The sequence below is a fragment of the Rhamphochromis sp. 'chilingali' genome (assembly GCF_963969265.1).
Source record: "Rhamphochromis sp. 'chilingali' genome assembly, chromosome: 2".
Lineage (NCBI taxonomy): Eukaryota > Metazoa > Chordata > Actinopteri > Cichliformes > Cichlidae > Rhamphochromis > Rhamphochromis sp. 'chilingali'.
The window spans coordinates 34,036,354-34,054,768 of NC_137930.1; the positions used below are offsets into that span (position 1 = coordinate 34,036,354).

The 18,415-nt window shown below is 41.3% G+C and overlaps 1 protein-coding gene across 2 annotated transcripts; it reads left to right on the plus strand.

Annotated features, from left to right (window-relative positions):
• The first annotated feature begins 215 nt into the window (after positions 1–215).
• Positions 216–16,107, plus strand: gtf3c4 (general transcription factor IIIC, polypeptide 4). 2 transcript variants are annotated; one of them, XM_080861696.1, is made up of 5 exons: positions 216–515; positions 8,618–10,354; positions 11,649–11,779; positions 12,240–12,328; positions 15,853–16,106. In XM_080861696.1, the coding sequence occupies exons 1-5, from the start codon at positions 225–227 to the stop codon at positions 15,915–15,917; spliced, it is 2,313 nt and encodes a 770-aa protein (XP_080717822.1). In that variant the 5' UTR covers positions 216–224; the 3' UTR covers positions 15,918–16,106. The 2 variants fall into 2 exon arrangements, with proteins under 2 accessions (XP_080717822.1, XP_080717823.1); XM_080861697.1 differs by lacking the exon at positions 216–515 and adding an exon at positions 5,073–5,227 and having other exon boundaries at positions 15,853–16,107.
• The last annotated feature ends 2,308 nt before the right edge of the window (positions 16,108–18,415 follow it).

Here is an 18,415-nt window from a genome sequence, read left to right on the forward strand (position 1 = left end):
TTCTTTACAGTGAAATGTAGTGTTTCGGTTATTTTGTCACTTGATGTTAATGTTGCTGAATTTTTCTTTTTAATATTTTTTTATTCTTATTATTTTATTATTTATTTCATTATTATTATGTGTGCTAAATGACTTGATAAAAGTCAATTTTATAATCGGCGGAGGAAGCTCCTCACTTTTCTCCTCCCGCGCTTGTCTGACGTCACTTCCGCCGCCCAGAAAACATGGCGGCTGCCAGTACCTGTGATTCGGTGCACACCCTGCCCAAAAACGTAGTCATTAAGACTGAACCAGAAGCGGAGGATGTGTCGGTCAAGCGGGAGCCCGTCGTTCCTCTCATTGCCCCGGTCAGCGGACTCCAGCCTCTCTCGTGGTCGCAGGACCACCGCCTGGCTGTGTGCACCTCCAGTTCCCTGGCGGTGATGGAGCTGGTGTGCGACGTCCACAACAACAAACAGGACCTAACGCTGCACAGGACTTCAATCCCCGTCCCAGCCGAGGAATACAAACTGCGGGTAAGCGACCGCATACAGTCGCCTGTTACCTGCTAACACCAACACGTTATAAGAGGGAAATATCAGAACCCATGCAGCTCTGTAGCTTTAGCTTACTGAGCTGATGTGGTGTTTACAAGTCACGTGCTCCACTGTTTTGATTGGGAAACAATAACTTCTTCTGCGGGAAGCTCACCTTTATTTTACTTATTTATTTTTTAAATTTCAGTTTAGTTTGGGCTAGTTTAGTTTTTGTTTGAAAACGTAGGAGTACAGAGTGGGGAACTGTGGTGCTGCATGAGGAAGTCCGGAGTAGCAGAGAAGTATGTGGGGGTGGTGCAGGACATGCACGAGGGATCTGCTCAGAGCCCCTTCTTGTTTGCAGCGGTGATGGACAGATTGATTGATAATGTCAGTCAGGAATCTCCGTGGACTGTGATGTTTGCAATGACATTGCGAGAGTAAAGAGCAGGTGGAAGAGAGCCTGGAGAGGTGGAGGTATACTGTGGAGCAAAGAGGAAAGACATAATACATGTGCGAGTGAGAGGGAGACTGGTGTAGAGCAGGGCAATATGACCAAAAATATTTATCACGATATACATTTGAAAATTTGCGATAACAATATAATTGACGATATAATTGACACTAGACAAAATACTTTACAACTCCACAACTTTATTAGTGCAAAAAAACAAAACCCATCAATGTATTTTCACTTAAACAAGCAGCTGTTTTTTTTTTTTATGTGCATTAAATTTATATAAAAATTAACAGTGGAAATGCAAATTCCTTGCTGACAGTTTAACCAAACCTAGTGGAAATTGGCCGACATATCCTCAGCATAACCTTGTATAATATCCACAAAACTTAAAAAGACGTCATACACGCACAACACGGTAATATTATATCGAAGCGCAGTACAGATCACTCCGCGAGGCTCCTGCCTACGTTAGCCGTAATGCTCCGACAATCCATCAAACTGTGCGGTTCGTAGCTTAGCAAAGTCATACTGAAAGGTTTAGGCATGTGCAGGGGATAGATACAGTGGCTTGCAAAAGTATTCGGCCCCCTTGAACTTTTCCACATTTTGTCACATTACAGCCACAAACATGAATCAATTTTATTGGAATTCCACGTGAAAGACCGATACAAAGTGGTGTACACGTGAGAAGTGGAACGAAATTCATACATGATTCCAGACTTTTTTTTTTTTTAAACCATTCCATTGTTGCCCTGGCTTTATGTTTAGGGTCGTTGTCCTGCTGGAAGCTGAACCTCTCAAATCTTTTGCAGACTCCAAGAGGTTTTCTTCCAAGATTGCCCTGTATTTGGCTCCATCCATCTTCCCATAAACTCTGACCAGCTTCCCTGTCCCTGCTGAAGAGAAGCACCCCCAGAGCATGATGCTGCCACCACCATATTTAACAGTGGGGATGGTGTGTTCAGAGTGATGTGCAGTGTTAGTTTTCCGCCACACATAGCGTTTTGCATTTTGGCCAAAAAGTTCCATTTTGGTCTCATCTGACCAGAGCACCTTCTTCCACATGTTTGCTGTGTCCCCCACATGGCTTGTTGCAAACTGCAAACGGGACTTCTCATGGTTTTCTGTTAACAATGGCTTTCTTCTTGCCACTCTTCCATAAAGGCCAACTTTATGCAGTGCACGACTAGTAGTTGTCCTATGGACAGATTCCCCCACCTGAGCTGTAGATCTCTGCAGCTCGTCCAGAGTCACCATGGGCCTCTTGGCTGCATTTCTGATCAGCGCTCTCCTTGTTCGGCCTGTGAGTTTAGGTGGACGGCCTTGTCTTGGTAGGTTTACAGTTGTGCCATACTCCTTCCATTTCTGAATGATGGCTTGAACAGTGCTCCGTGGGATGTTCAAGGCTTGGGAAATCTTTTTGTAGCCTAAGCCTGCTTTAAATTTCTCAATAATTTTATCTCTGACCTGTCTGGTGTGTTCTTTGGACTTCATGGTGTTGTTGCTCCCAATATTCTCTTGGACAACCTCTGAGGCCGTCACAGAGCAGCTGTATTTGTACTGACACTAGATTACACACAGGTGCACTCTATTTAGTCATTAGCACTCATCAGGCAATGTCTATGGGCAACTGACTGCACTCAGACCAAAGGGGCTGAATAATTACGCACACCCCACTTTGCAGTTATTTATTTGTAAAACATGTTTGGAATCATGTATGAATTTCGTTCCACTTCTCACGTGTACACCACTTTGTGTTGGTCTTTCACGTGGAATTCCAATAAAATTGATTCATGTTTGTGGCTGTAATGTGACAAAATGTGGGAAAGTTCAAGGGGGCCGAATACTTTTGCAAGCCACTGTATATATGGATATAAAGGAAAACAGGAAGAGTTAACTATAACTGCCTCAAACCATGTTAACCAAGGTTAATAGCTACTCTTATAGCTATACTAAATACACTGCAAGACAGTCATTCATTAACCGAGGAACAAAAGAAAGAGTATAACTGCTAAACAGTTGACCTTAAGAGCAACTAGCCTTGAAACTCTTCAGGAGTTTTGCAATATTGTCACATCATAAAACAGAAAAAAAATGTTTTCTTGCTGGGATGTTTTATCTTCGGTTGAGCCTTTTAACCAGCTGTTTAAGGCCCTGCTTTTCCACCATGTAACTACGGTACTCTTCCTGTCATGTAGGGTACAGCTAACTAGCTCACATCTGTCCACTTATGTCTACTAATCAAGGTAGACTAAATCAGCTGTTTAATGTTGTTTCTAAACGAGATTTTCAAACATTGCTTCATATTCATAAATGAATGTGGGAAATAAATAAACTCTTAGGTTCTTCCCTCAGTCTCCCTCATGTCTCCTCTTGTGATCAGAGCTTTACATACAGTTGGGCCCATAGGTTTTTGTGGTTTGCACCCTGTATTAAACCCTTTGTGTTTGCATTCATGAAGGCGTCTCTTGATTTTAGACTTTCACAATGGCAAGCGAATGTTCTTGACTCAGCTAAGTGCTGGTTTTTCTAGACCTTGGAATTAATTTTGTCGTCTTGAACTTCATGATGTCATCTTTGGTCTTTTTGTTTCTGAGTTGGGCAGTGCATTTTTTCTTTTTAAGAATGCACCAGGTTACTGATTTGGATTTGGCCACTGCTGAAGTTTTTTTTTGTGTGTGTGTCTCTGCTACGTTTGTTTTGTTTTTCAACCTAGTAATGCTTTCTTTAACTTGCATGGGCACCTCTGAACAGCAGAACTCCATATCCTCGATTTGCTTAATTTGTTATGAAATAACAAAGGAACAGGTCTCCCCTGGCCATGAAACTGCTTGCCAGTGACATGAAACTGCGATTTGGGCAACAGTGCTTAAAAATGGCTGTACTCTAAACAGTTGATGCAGTATTTTTGTGAAACCCCTTTAAATGATGGTGTATGAAGTATGCACTTTCGTCACATTACAGGCCTGAAGCACAAAAATGGCTTGTAACACATTCCCAATTGTTTGCATTGTGTGTTCAACTTATTGACCCATTAGCTTTGTGCAAGACCTTTCAGAGCATGATCACTGCTCACAAATTATTAAAGTCATTGCTTCAGTAAATAAATAACATATAAATAGGTGATCACAAACTGATATGTGTTACTCCTGTAACGGTGTTGATGTTTGTTTTCTCATTAAACAAATTGTGTACACATGTCTCAGAAAGGGAGCCAAGCACTTTTGTGCTATTAGTTTGGCTATTAGTTTGGCAGTGGTGAATGTTTCTGTATTTTCATTATTTACTAAAGCGCAGGGAAGATAATCAAAGTAATAGAATACAAATGCTGATTTTAAACAAACAAAAAAACGAGAGAAACAATTTTGTTGTGGTAAATTTGTCTCTTCGCAGCTGCTCTTGTGTATAAACATGAGTGCTTTTAGGTTTCGTCTCCAGTCCAAAAATCCACTTGGCAGATACATTGTTGGACCTAGCTGAATTTTATAATCCACTAGGCACGGTGGCAGACAGGCAAAGTTGGTTTCCAGCTGTCAATGGCTGATATGAATAACTGCTTTTTAATGGGAGGTACTGAGCTGGGAGCTGTAGACTGTGGCTCACAAAGCATGGCTTGGTTTTTTTTAGAGGCCATGATATTGTCTGTATAATAGTACAGCCACCCAGGAGGCTGTTTTCTGTGGTGAAGCTGGGCCATGATGTTCACCATTTACCTAAAATGATCCTGCATTAAAAAATGAGATAACAAAACTTAGATATCTCTAATTTATTCATTGCAGTCTGTTTGGTTATACTGCGTCTATCCTGTTTGTCCAGTTTGTTGACATAAAACTTTTTCTAGGTTTTACTCGCTGTTAGAGCTGGGCGATAGAACGATAACGATATGTATCGCGATATAACTTTTACTCGATAGAGAAATTAAGCTATCGCGATAGACCTCGCCGCTCTTGTCCTCTTAAAAAAAAAAAAAAAAAAAAAAAAGGTCAGCCAATCCAAATTAAGTAGCGCAGAGCCGAACCAATCACAGCCGCAGCGTCACGTCGTGTGACTTGTTACATACAGCACAAGTGCCAAGCCGCACGTGTGTTTGTTTGGGAAGCAGCCAGCGGGTAATGGAGCCAGCGCGTAATGGAGGAAATGAGTGTGCCGACTAGAAAAATCTACCGAGCGTGACCGAAGAGAAAAGAGATGATGGTTCCAATGCCGGAGAGATTGTCGAACGGAAGAGCCATAGAAGTTCCGTAGTGTGAAGGTATTTCGGCTATTTCAAGTCTGACAAAAAACAGAGTAGCGTGCACTGTAAATTGTGCCGAAAGCAAGTCTGGAAATACAATAAACTGGTGCATGCGTCACACTGTGCGCCACGTTATTGTTTCGGTGAAATGAATTTCTACAATACTGTTACTGTTAATTCTACTCTCTGCAGTGTTTAAATGCTTACATATACACACATTTTTCTGTCCGTCCACACATACGACTCGGTTCTGCTTCTATGCCCCAGCTTTGTTTACTTTTTCCCACCGAGGCTTCTAGACTTCTGATTGGCCAACATTTCTGCACGGTTAGGAATCTAGCGCCACCTGCTGCTTTGGCATGTTCATAGCAGCGTTTTCCTTCATTTCTGCCTTTATGTGTGGACGGGATTATTTTTAAAACGAAAACGGAAAATCTCCGTTTTCAAAAATACCCGTGTACGTGTGGACGTAGCCTCAGTCTCTGACTGGAAGCGCTAATTCGTCATTCGGCTTTTGTCAGACTAAAGTAACTGTTAAAACTGTTTGAAAAGCTAAGCTATACAACAAGGAGAGATTGAGAATTTCCTTTTAGTTCTCAGTTTATTTGATATTGACAAAAGTTAGTCAGTTTTGTCTGTTCTTCTGTAAAACAAACTGAGATTTATTTTTAGAATTAATATTTTGTTTCTAAGTGGAATTGACAATTTAGTCTGTTTCGTTTGTTCTATTTTGAAACTTAAACGCTTTAGCGGCTGCCTTTTGTGTAGTTTGCAATATTTGCCTTTATTTATCTGAAAAAGTCTCATGTTCCTTAAGTACATCTACCCTGTTGAACTTATTATGGGAAATAAATATTTAAATTAAAACAAGCTGCTGATTATTTCACATTTTACTTGTGAGCAACGGCACATTTAAATCTTACAAATATAGTTATTTGACTTATATCGTGATAGATATCGTTATCGCCTGAAATGAAAAAAACATATCGTGATTAGGGCTGCCACGATTTGTCGACTAGTCACGATTACGTCGACTATCAAAATCGTCGACGACTGATTTAATAGTCGACGTGTCGTTTGAAGCTTTGTAAGATCGCAAAAGACGCAGGAATAATAGCAGGATTTAAGAGTGTAATAACGGACTGAAACAGAAGATGGCAGCACTGCATGTACAAGGATGCCAGCTGCCGTTAAACCCCGAAGAAGAAGAAGCAGCTGTGTCCCAGAATTCATAGCGCGGCCCAGCTTAGTTTCCAACAATGGCGGTAGCTAGTTAGTTTTAATATTACTCTTATTATTCTTTCTGGGTCACAAAATAAACGTTTAACATATTTTCAGGCGAGAATGTAGCTGTGTAAACCTCAAATATCGGCTCAGTTTATCAGGACACCACATATTTTCAAAAGCGCTCCGACGTTTTCGGAGACGTCTGTTACCCACTAGCTCGATAGCTAGCCGGGGGCTAGGTCACTAGCGCCGTGAGAACACCGGACTCCCGGCAAATTGTTTTCAAACCCACCGCCGTCTTTCGCGACTCAGGTTAAATATATATGAGTCACTTAGATAAATTAAAAATGTTGTTGTTTGGCTTTTTTTTTTTTTTTTAGTATTTTATTTGTTCCTGAGTAAATCGGTTTGGCTGAGATTAAAGTTATAGTTTTTACACATCTGAATAAACGTCAAGCAGACAGCTGATTATCAGAAGTGTGAGATGCTGGAGAATATACTCCGGTGTCCTGTTATATTTTAGATAGCAAGGAGTTTATTAAACTTTACCAAAACAATCTGCAAATTTCATTAAAATTGAATAAACTATCATCTTGTCTTTATTTTTAGTTAGCACCTTAAAAGCTTAAAGCTGTAAGCTAATGATAGTTATATAAGAGCAGATGCTGCTGGTGCAATAAGCTGTAGTTTTACGTCCAGTGGATGATGATCTGATTAGTCGACTAATCGCATAAATAATCGGTGACTAGTCGACTATCAAAATAATCGTTTGTGGCAGCCCTAATCGTGATATGAAAAAATCTCATATCGCCCAGCTCTACTCGCTGTAGAGCAGCAATAATTAGGTGGTTATTTCATTAGATGATTCACAGAAAATGGATCATCAGTGCTTTGGTAACAGTTTTAGCCTTTTCTGTGGAAATACCACTTATTAAGCTAAAACCTGATGATGATTTTGTTGCTTAACAGAAGAAATAAATGATTGCTAAAAAGAGATCATTACAGCTAATTATATGTAGTGCTTCTAATGCTTTTTTAACATCTAGCAGTGCATACTAACATTCAGATGTGCACATAGAAAAATGATATATATATAAGTGCATTTATATGTGAGATAAATGCACACTTTTTGAATAGTTTTCAAAAATACTGTTTATATGGTGCTTCTCTGTAAATCTTTGCAATATTGCAACATTTCTAAGGACTTTGTGGTAGGTCTTGAGTTGTAGCTGCATAGTTTTCTTGCATATTTTGCAAAGTATTCAGCTCTTTTGGATGTTGTTGAAGTTGCTCCTTTTTTTCTGTATTTAATCTGTATTCTAATTTTTGCCTCATAACTTTTGCACTGTCCACTTCCTGCTGTGACAAAACAAATTTCCCACGTGTGGGACTAATAAAGGTTATCTTATCTTATCTTATCTTATCTTATCTTATCATCATCAGAGGCTGATGATGTGGCTCTTGTGCTGTTGTTGTAGGTGCATAGGAATGTAAACATGTGCCATCCCTATGTCACTGACACCAAGATATAATGCTTTTATATCACGTGAAAATTTTATATCTGCGTTATAGCAGATGCTATGATATGGCACGTTCCTTGTAGCCTGAGCAAGTCTGGCATAAAGAACCAGTTTTCTGCCTGTAGCAGGGTGTCGTTACAGTGGCCCCCCCAAGCTGAGACAACCTGTAAGAAAACAAAACAGGAAGGGCTGGGGCATGTTGGCTTGATGATATAAAATATCATAGTAAAGCCAATACAAAAGTGCTTTAAACCGGCCTTATTTTCAATGGCCAGCAGGGGCAACACGTGTGTATAATATTTGTATGGGAATCTATGGGAAAATCAGCCCTCTTGTGCCTTACTTTTCTGACCCAAGTTAATACTTTGCTGTTTGATTTCATGGGTCAAGTCATGGGGATTAAAACATCAAATTAATTTAGGCAATTATGGACATTTTTGGAGTCAGCGGGATTATCCAGGGTATGCTCATTGGATGTCCACTCTGCTGATCCACCCTCAGTCCTCACATTTGGTCAAAGCACCAAAAATGGCAGTAGTGTAAACACACAGCTTTTCAGATGAAGTGTTGGTGGTTTATCAAATAAAACATTTCTGCACATGAAATTAAGAACAAACTTGACTTTATAATCCTTAAATATATGTTGTTTTTGCCTTTTAAGGTGGGGCCATCAGTAGAGCTGTCTGAAGCAATGGTGAAGTTCGCTACACATCCAGATCCCACAGTAAGGCAAGCATTTTTGGCTGACAGCGTGATCAACCCATCAGTAGGCGTGCACAAAGGAATAAAGTACGCCAGCTGGTCTCCGTTGGGTTGTGACTCGAGTGGACGCTGCTTGCTCGCTTGCCTAACGCTTGACCACAGACTTACCATTCATAACAGCCACAAGCGTCTTGAGTGGAACACGCTAGTTGATCTTACTAAAAAGTACAGCGAGAGGCTAAAAGAGCGGAATTATGCCAGAAAGGATGACAAGCTGCCGCAGACTAACTTACAGGACTTTGACGAGCTGCAGCGGCGTTTCCGTATGCAGACGCCACTGAGAATGGAGTGGTCGAGTATTTACACGATTAAACAGGTTCAGCCGGACAACACGGGCGTAGACTTAGAGATGGTCCTCCTCGCTGTCTTGATGGAAAACGGTGACCTCGTCTTGTGGAAGTTTGTGTTGCCTTTTACAGACGGGGCAGATGTCACGTTTTATGACACCATCGAATCAGGCGTGACCAGACCAAGTGACTTAGCGTGGTGGGAGTATGAAAACGCAGATCGTCGCATGAGCGGCCTGATTGTCGGCAGTGAGGTGGGACCCGTCAAGATCATGCCAGTCAGCCTGTCGGGAGTGAAGGGGTACTTCACCCTCCGACACCCCGTCATCCTGTGGAAGGAGTGCGATGAAATCGCTGTTGAAAACCTCAAATGTGTCCCGATGATCCACCCGATACATAAATCCAGCTGCAGCCTCATCGTCGCATCACGTGGCTGCTACGTCTTTTGGTGTTTACTTGTGATTTCCCCAGCTGGACTAAATGTACACAACTCTCACGTGGCTGGGCTGCACTCCCTTCCTGTAGTCTCCCTGGCGGTCAGTCAACAAGGTGTCGCGGTGTACACTTGTTCCACAGACGGGTGGATTAAAAAGCTGACGCCAACTTTTACAGAGAGCACTTTAATATTTAAGCAGGAGGAAATGATGCGACCAGAGAACCTCACGGGGAGGAGGATACACGGGATTGCAGTGAGCCGCAACGGAGCATATATTGCACTTGTCAGCACGCAAGGTATGGTTGATGGCTATCATCCAGTTAACAGGACTTACCAGGTTCACTTTGTGACCTTAAAAACTCCAGAAGCCGCAGCAGCGTTGTTGCTCAGGTCTCCTACGCAGAACTTGTATAAAATGGCCGACCTGCTCGACCTGGTGAGGTGGCAGATTTTGAAAAACAAGTCCATCCCTGCATCACTGCAGGATGAGCTCGATCAAAAGATCCGGGAAGCGGACTCTCCTTACTTGTGGCGGTTCAAGCTCTTTTTGGTGCGAATACTTCACCAGTCACTGCAGTCACCTAACACAGAAAACAACTGGAAACCTGCAAAAGAGGGAAGCAAGGTGTTCATAAGAGATGCGGAAGAGGAGGATGGAGAAGACAAAGAAGGTGCTGTGAAAGAGGAAGGTGAGCCCGGAGGAGAAAAACTGGAGAAGGAGGAAAATCAGGAGGAGCAAAGGGCAGAGGTACAGGCTTGGATGAACACCGTAGAGACTCACTTGATGAGAGAAAACATGAAGAAGGTGTTAGGGGTGGTGTACCTCAATACCTGGCTAGCAGAGAACATTAGCATACCCACCTGTGGCCTGGTGGAGTATCTCTCTAAAGACACCAACGACAGAGCATCAGAGGTAATGACTCGCGTGTTATTTTTTTCTACTTAAGACACCACTGCACGTTCTTTTGGTTTGGTTTTCCTGAATACAGCGCTGTAAAAAGTATTTGAAAAGCTTAAATGTTTCAGATCATTTAAAAAATGTTAGTAGTAGTCAAAGGACAGAGTTTTTACGTGATCATTTGAAAAGAACCTGTAGATTATAGAAACAAATTCAATGACATCTATCACTCTGGACAGTGTTACAAAACCATTTCTTAGGCTTTGGGGACTCCAGTGAACCACGGGGAGAGCAATGATCCACAAATGAGGAAAATTTGGAACAGTAGTAAACCTTCCCAGGAGTGGCCGGCCTACTAAAACATTTCATCAAAGACTCATCCAGGAAGTCACAAAAGAACCTAGAACAGCATCTAAAGAACTGCAGACCCCAATTACTTCTGTTGTTGCTTCATGACCCAGAAAATCCAATCCAAGCACCTAAATCCAATTGAGGTGCTTTGGCACGCCCATAAACAGGCCACCCTAGCTTGAAAACCCTTCAGTGCGGGTTGATTACAAAGAATAGTTGGCTAAGAATTCACTAAACTCATTACCAGTTTTCGTCGTGATGCATTCTCAATCATCCAGGTAAGTAAATTTCCAAAGATTGATGCAGCAACAACTCCACCTCATTGTTAGTCCATTAAAAAAAACTCTGTGCGTTTCCTCGACGTTTTGCCGCGACGTTTGAAAGAGCCGGAAAGTAAATAAACGGCAGACAGAAATGAGGCAGGCCAAATCGTCTTGTGTTTCACGCATGCGCAGTACTGGAACGTAAGCGTTTTCGGCCGTTTCAATGTGGACGCGCAACTCTGTGAAAACGACTGAAAACGCTAGTGTGGACGCGGAGCGTTTTCAGACAAAAACGCCGTTTTCAAATCTATCCGGGCTAGTGTGGATGTAGCCTCAGCTGACTGCAGGTTTCCTCAATTTTATAAACTGTACATTTGCATAATGACTGAAACCAGCCCATTACCAGTTATTGCAAATGTTTGATTGCAGTTACAATGGTTGTCAAGGGTGGCGCAACCAGGTAAGTTTAGGGGGCTACTTTTTCCAAGAGGGTTTGGAAATTTTCTAACTTTTGTATTTACTCAGGTTTTGTTTATCTGAAACATGCAAGTCTGGCAAATATGTAGGAGGGGGATGCTTGTTAGATGTAAGGCTGCAGTGGAAGAAGACTTCTTTGCCTCCGCTATACAAGTTGGGAATGCTTGCATTGGTTGCTTTAATTCAGACCCTTTGGTCCTGCATGCTTTGTCCTTCAGGTCCTGATTGGCCACATCAAGAATAAGATGAACAAGCAGACGTTCTCGGAGCGCTGCAGCCTGTGTCAGGATGTGCTGCCCTTCACAGACCACAAACAAACCATGTGTAAAAATGGACACATGTGGCTCAGGTACGCACAAAATTCTTGAACAACTTTAGAAACTTAAAACGTCTAAGGATGGTTGTTTTTCTTAGCTTTAGCCTGACAGGATGAGTAGGTGCACCGTTGGTTCAGATGCCACAGCTGAGCCTGAGCGTTGGGACATGAATTGAATCTCAATGCCGAACGCCTTCTTTGACGGTTTATTTATCTTCTCGGAGCAGTAATCAAGGCTCCTTCCTTCTGATATTTACCCATGCAGCACTCTCATCGTCTCATAAATATCGTCTGTCAAACATTTCTCCTGCCTGCTCTCTAGCTTGAACGTGGTGCCTCTGGTGGGCACTGAGGGGAAATCTGTGCCCGTCAGCTGCACCTCAGCACTGTTTCTGCTCTACTTTTATAATGCGTATGTGTGTGTGTGTGTGTGTGTGTGTGAGACTGTCCCTGGCAGCCAGCTCTCTAATGTATTTCTTTCGGTCTCCTCCAGGTGTGCGTTGTCATACCAGGCCTGCCAGACGCTGACGTTCAGACGGTGCCTCCTGCTGGATAGCATCGCCAGACTGCCAGAGCCTGAGGGTAAGCGCCACTTTCCATCTCCCTCCACCTCCATTTCACAGTCGCGCTCTCGATCAGCCGTCTCCTCCTGTCACCTTCAACATCAGCCTCTGCCGCTCGGATCAATGCTCGACATGTTGGATGACTGAGCCACACAAACATAATACTTATTAACTGTGACTGATTGCAGAAATTAGCACAGCGTCTTTTCTTTCTTTCTAGCCACTGTGCTTTTGTATTTTCTTATAAGGCAAGAGTTGAGTTACTGGTCACAAAGCTCAGTCTTGTCACTTTCTCGGCTAGGACTTGAAATGTGTAGCTGGGGAATTCTGAATGCTGGAGCGGGAGTAAGTGATCTTTGCATGACTTCTTTAAGGTCGGTCAGCTCAGTAGGAGGGTAGAAATGTGCACTGACATGCACGTGCAACAATGCAATTAACAGAACGGGTGACTACTTTTTTTCTTTTTGCTTGTGCTTGTGAATTACTGAAGGGGTTAATACTTTGATACTCAGGGGAGAAAAAAACAAAACTATCCGAGGTTCCAGTGAGGAGGAGACACGTTAGTCCTGATTTCTTAAGTAAACGATAACCTGGATTAGAAAAACCTGTTGGCAGTGGAAAGCTGATTTCCACTGCCATGTGTACAGTTAGATGGATTTCTAATCAGCCTGTTCACAACAGACTGTAAACAGAAACACAGGTGTGACAGCAGAGCTGCGGGATGAAAGAGGAGATGAATGCATTACATACATCATTACTATATAATGCATGTAAACATGTTTTCTGATTGCCTTTATATCTGAAATAATGATTGCATTCTGTTTCCTCATAAAAGTCCTAAAGGAAAGAATTAAGTTTACAAAAGCCTTAAGTATTGTCTCGAGCCCGCAGTCGACTGTGCAGGCAAGCCAGCAAAGGTTTCTGTATCAGTCTGGGGGTGTCCCGACCACAGTGACATTGCTGACTGCTGCTCACTCATTAGGTACGAGCTCTACATCGATTCTGATAAGGAGTCATTACAGTACACAATTGTAACATTAGAATTTAGGATTTAAATATACTGCTTAAACATAGGGGAATTGTACTGTATGCTAACAAATAATTGTTATCTTTATAATTGTTTTCCTCATACCATACGTTCCTCATGCCTTCTTTATATTTTGACCATTACAGTAATAATTTGCATTCTTTTAATGGTCTTAAAAAGCCTGAAACGCAGAAAGCCTCGGTGAGTCTGTGGAACGTTTATTGCATCTAAGTAATCTGATTATCAGACGTTTACTATTTACTCAAACTGATTAAGAAGATTTCTGTCTGTGGTCATTGTATCCAGTATTTCAGTTTCTTTAATTGGATTTGGGGAAAGTATGATTTGCTTCACATTAAATGTAGGAAACCCTCTTACATATTTATGTTCGGATATATTTGTAAGTTAGAGATCTTTGCTCTGCATTGGTTTTACAGTACATGTCTCTATGACATGTAATGTACACATCATCATAATAGCCTATAAATGGGTGGAGGTAAGCTCAATAATGATACAAATGAGAAAAAAATATATTATTCTACATAAACACAGAAGTGGGAAAAGAGCAGGCTCTGTGGTCCTGCAGGGGGAAAAATGATCTCAGGTCTTTATCAAACCTGCCTGAGGGGCAGCTCTGCTGGTCATCCCAGCCTATCTGAGCTAATGAGTGACAGGTCTGTGCAGTTGTGGCATCTGTCAAAATCAGCATCACCCCCCACTTGTCTAAAAACATCTTTAGGATGTTTGCCTTCTTTATAGTTCCTATTTCACTATTTTTATTATTATCACAGCAGTTTCTGTTTGGAATAAAAACCCTTTTATACATGAAATTCTTAAAAACAATTTAGAAGCTCTATGTCTGACAGCAAAAGACAAAAAAAACCTACATTAATATTAAATATATGGCATTAAATAATTAGAGATAAACAAACCAGCCATGTTGCCATCTTGAATATGCCCGAGACACTACAGTCTGTGCAGCAGACAGGAGGCCGTTTCCCCCGCTGAGCCACTGCACATCATGTCTGTGAGATCTAACTTTAGTCGTGGGTGTTTTGGGATCACAAAGAAGAATTTTCTTTTCCCCTAAGTCCTGCCTCACTGATGAGTGTGAGATAATGCACTTTCACAGTAAACTTCCTAATTTAGTCATTTCTTATCTCTCACATACTTCATTAGAAAGCCCTGTTCTATACTTCTACGTCAATAGCAAACATGAGGTTAAAATTAGTTTTTTCAGTATTGTACAGTGGGATAAATACAATTTTTAACCCGTTTTATTCATTGCGGGTTAATTTACTCAAGCATAGATGTTTTTGTTTAACCAGTGGTCAGAAACTCTGACAAATGTTATAGATGTTTTAGAAAAGTAAGCCGTTTCCTTCGCATTACTTCTAACAAATGTTGGAAGACAATGCAGACTGACCATCGCTTACACTTGTCCTGTCTTGCGTGTAGAAAGCAGCAGGAGAGAAGCATGCTCTCATTACAGGAAGCGCTTAGTTTGTCAGACCAGTGTGTGCAAGGGGCGGCTCACTTAATTGTGGTGTGTCGTGAAAAGTTTAGGGCTAAGTTTGTTAATTTTTCATCCATATTTTCTCACCTGAATTTTTCTTTTTGGTGCTTTAGTATTAGACTATACATGCACACTAACAATGAATTGTAATGTATTTTAATTAATGTAAATGACACTGAATAACAACTGTGAATGTGCAGGATAAAGCTTCAGCTTAATGTATGCGTACTTTTATATAACGTATTAGAATAGGCCGGCCTCCCAGTACCACTAATGAAGACTCAACAAAACACAAATAAAAATGTAGAGTTCACAAACAATAGTGATCATACCCCAGTTTTGAATGCTCAGCATATAAAAATGGTTATTACACAATTATTAAATATGTTTGCGTTCCATTGCAGTCCATTTTTATTGTATCTCATCACCTACTTCTCCCCATCTTTTGATATCAAACCTTTTCTTTCTTTGTCTGAACTACAGTTCGTGTCTCGAGGGCACAACACATTACCTCGGCTGTTCCAGCTCAAACTTCACTTGTATACTTACTTACTAAAAATGTTTATTATTTAGCCACATCCTTTTCTTAGGAATGGTGTGCACTATTGATTGTCCCACTTTTATTGCTTTAGTGGACAAGAACATTATCGATTTTTGTGTTTCTTATATAGAGAAAAGGGGTGTGGCACTACGCAGATTGCAAATAATGAGAGTACGACTGTGTTTGTAGAACGAGGATGTAACATATGCATGGCAGTGAGAACAAATTGGCCAGTGTGCACACTTAATGAATCCAGTGGTAAGTTTGCACATGCCCTTATTTTGTGCTCAATTGTATACTCGTAGTGCTTAATGAGGCCATTTTTTTTTGGGGGGGGGGCTTAAATTGTACTCCTGTCACCCTTCAAAGTCTCTGATATTAATATATACATAACCACATTAAATGAATTTGTTGTTCGTAATCTTGAGCACAAACAGAAGTTGTTTTGTTTCCCCACAGATCCAGAGTGGATAAAGAAGATACTGCAGGCACCCTGCACGCTCTGCGACTCGCCGATGATCTAGAGCTAAACGATCATTAAAACCTCAGGGCTTCCCCGCGACCTTCAGAGCTCGCCGCTCTGACACCGGGTCCAATCTTGTCAGACATCACTGCTTTTTTCTTTCTTAATTTTATATGTTTTGTTCATGTTTTTATTACTTTATATTGGTATGTTAAAAGAGCAAATAAAACGCTTTGAATATTTGTTGAAACTCTTATTTCACTCCAGTTACAAAGTGTGCAGTGTGTGCTTCCTGCCTCTAAACTTTTAAATTAATATTTTACGGAGGTAAAACATTTTGGAGTCAAACTTTACACATTTCTTTATTTTCCACCCCTCATCTAAAGCGAATTCCCGCTCAGAGCAGTTTTTGGACAGAGATGCTCAGAAACAAAGTTTAAAATGTGGTTATATGTGGAGGTTTTTATTATTCAGTAGGACTTCAGGGCGCCATAAATAAGCTCCCTCATTTTCCTCATGTTGACTCTATTTCCAAACCTTTGGTGTAGTTTTTATTGCAAGTAAGTGGAACTTACTCTGCAAGTCCTATTTTAGTGGGTTTTTTTCTTCTTCTCCTCTTTTTTTTTTTTTTTTTTTTTTTTTTTTTTTTGAGTGCAACAAATAATACACTCTGAATAATACATACTCTGGAAGAAACTCAACATACCTACTTTAATTGGCACTGTAAAACAATTTCCAAGCTCTGGGAGGAGGAGATGGAGGGTGGTGGTGCTCAGTCATTCTCTCAGATGAGGACTTCCGCTAATGTAAACGTAGAAGAGAAGAAGCGGCGAGGCAGATGAGATGAGCAAGAGGCAGAAAGAAAGCAAAAAGTGTGCTTAAAAACCCAGCGTGTCCCTCCCACGGGAGCCCGTTGTAATGAGATTCAGCAGTAATGAGGGACAGAACATGGCGCCAGATGTGATTCTAATTCTAATCAAGGACGGGAGGGTGGAGGTGATGGAGACGGGGGGTGTTAGGATAGAGAGCATATTGTTAAATACAATTAACCCTTTTTTCATATTTGGAGAGAACAAGGGCTGCAGGGTGGGGTTACAGGCTCAGCAGCGTGTTATCTGGCCCTCCTCCTTGTTGTGGAGACATGGAGGTCGGCTGCTGGTGATCAAAGAGGAAGCCGGAGCTGAGAGACCAGGCCGGCAGCAGAGCCTCTTCTCCACTGCGGCCTTACATCTCCAGGTCCGACAGGGGCGGGGTTGGGGCTGCCCTTCCTCTGGTGTCACCAGAGATGATAGCCTGCCCCCGGGCAAGGAGAGAGAGGAGGCAGCTCTGCTCCAAACTCTCGGGAGCTCATGAAAGGGAAGCTTTTTACTTTATTTTCCTAAGCCCACATTTCTCAGTTCAGTGGTGGCATTTATTGGCCCAAGACTCAGAAGACTCAGCGCATCGGTAGAAAAAAGGAGTGTCTCCCGTTTTGCTTGAAATTGAATCGCTTATCACATTATCCTGTGCAGTGCTGCAGGAGATGCCCTGGACTATTGTATGATTAGTTTGCTTTTAAGCTGCATAAGGCAGTCCTTTTTTTAAATGAACAGTGCCAAGGCTAATAAAGAACACAACTAGAACTCTCTTTAACTTCTGATGTGGCTTCTACAGTACTCCTCCTGAGGTCCACAAAGGGTTAAATGTTATTCCCGTGCTTTTACCCACAGATTTCCTTCCCTCGCCTCTGCTCTGTCCCAAAAAATTATAAGAACAGTCTTAAAAGTTTCTAAATTGATTAAACGAACGTGTCTGCAGACTACAACAGAGTGCAAAACGTGCACAAATGACTACTGAGAAAATATATAAATGTAATGACACTGTGAAGTTTTCTTCTGAAATTTGAAAGAAATCCTGCAGACCATGTGGATGCAGATCATTTTTATTTATTTTATAACCAAAAATGACAAAACTCTCAATAAGGATTGCTCAGTTTTGACTGATTTTAAACAAGTCCATTTATTAGTCTTTTTCTGGCCCTTTTATCTACATCTTCTCTTCTTCATCAGTTTGTTTCAAACCATTGTTTATTTCCCTGTGATGTCCTTTGTGATTTGTTTGTTTTTTAAATGTCAGACACACATAAAAGACACACCGTTTGCGTGTTTTTACACTTTTTTTTTGATGTAAGGTATGATGCGGGTTGCACCACTCAGCGTGATACGGCATTCCCCGGTGGAACTGATAAGCGCACTTTCCAACTTTTAAGCAACATGTAAAAAAAAAAACACGTGAAAGAAAAAGTTATATTATTCATTCCAAGTGGAGCTTTGTGCTTTTCCACATTTGTTGTTATATTAAACATTTTCTGAAGAGTCAAGGAATTATGAGCCAAAAGCCCAGACTTCAGACTGCTCTGTATGCTCAGTTTCAAGCTGATCTTTCTCCTCTTGCCCCACTGTGATGTCAGTGAGAGGGAATATTCAGATATTTCAGATACAACACTTAAGCCCCACCCACCTCTTAGGAATATGGTTATCCGGGGTGCGATCACAGGCTAATGACTCTTTAATTAAGTTA

Bases quoted from the DNA above. Each gene is read 5' to 3' on its own strand.
- gtf3c4 (XM_080861696.1), top strand. From the start codon at position 225: ATGGCGGCTGCCAGTACCTGTGATTCGGTGCACACCCTGCCCAAAAAC. The intron at 11,780-12,239 runs GTACGCACAAAA...GGTCTCCTCCAG, and splicing joins AATGGACACATGTGGCTCAG to GTGTGCGTTGTCATACCAGG. The intron at 12,329-15,852 runs GTAAGCGCCACT...GTTTCCCCACAG, and splicing joins CAGACTGCCAGAGCCTGAGG to ATCCAGAGTGGATAAAGAAG.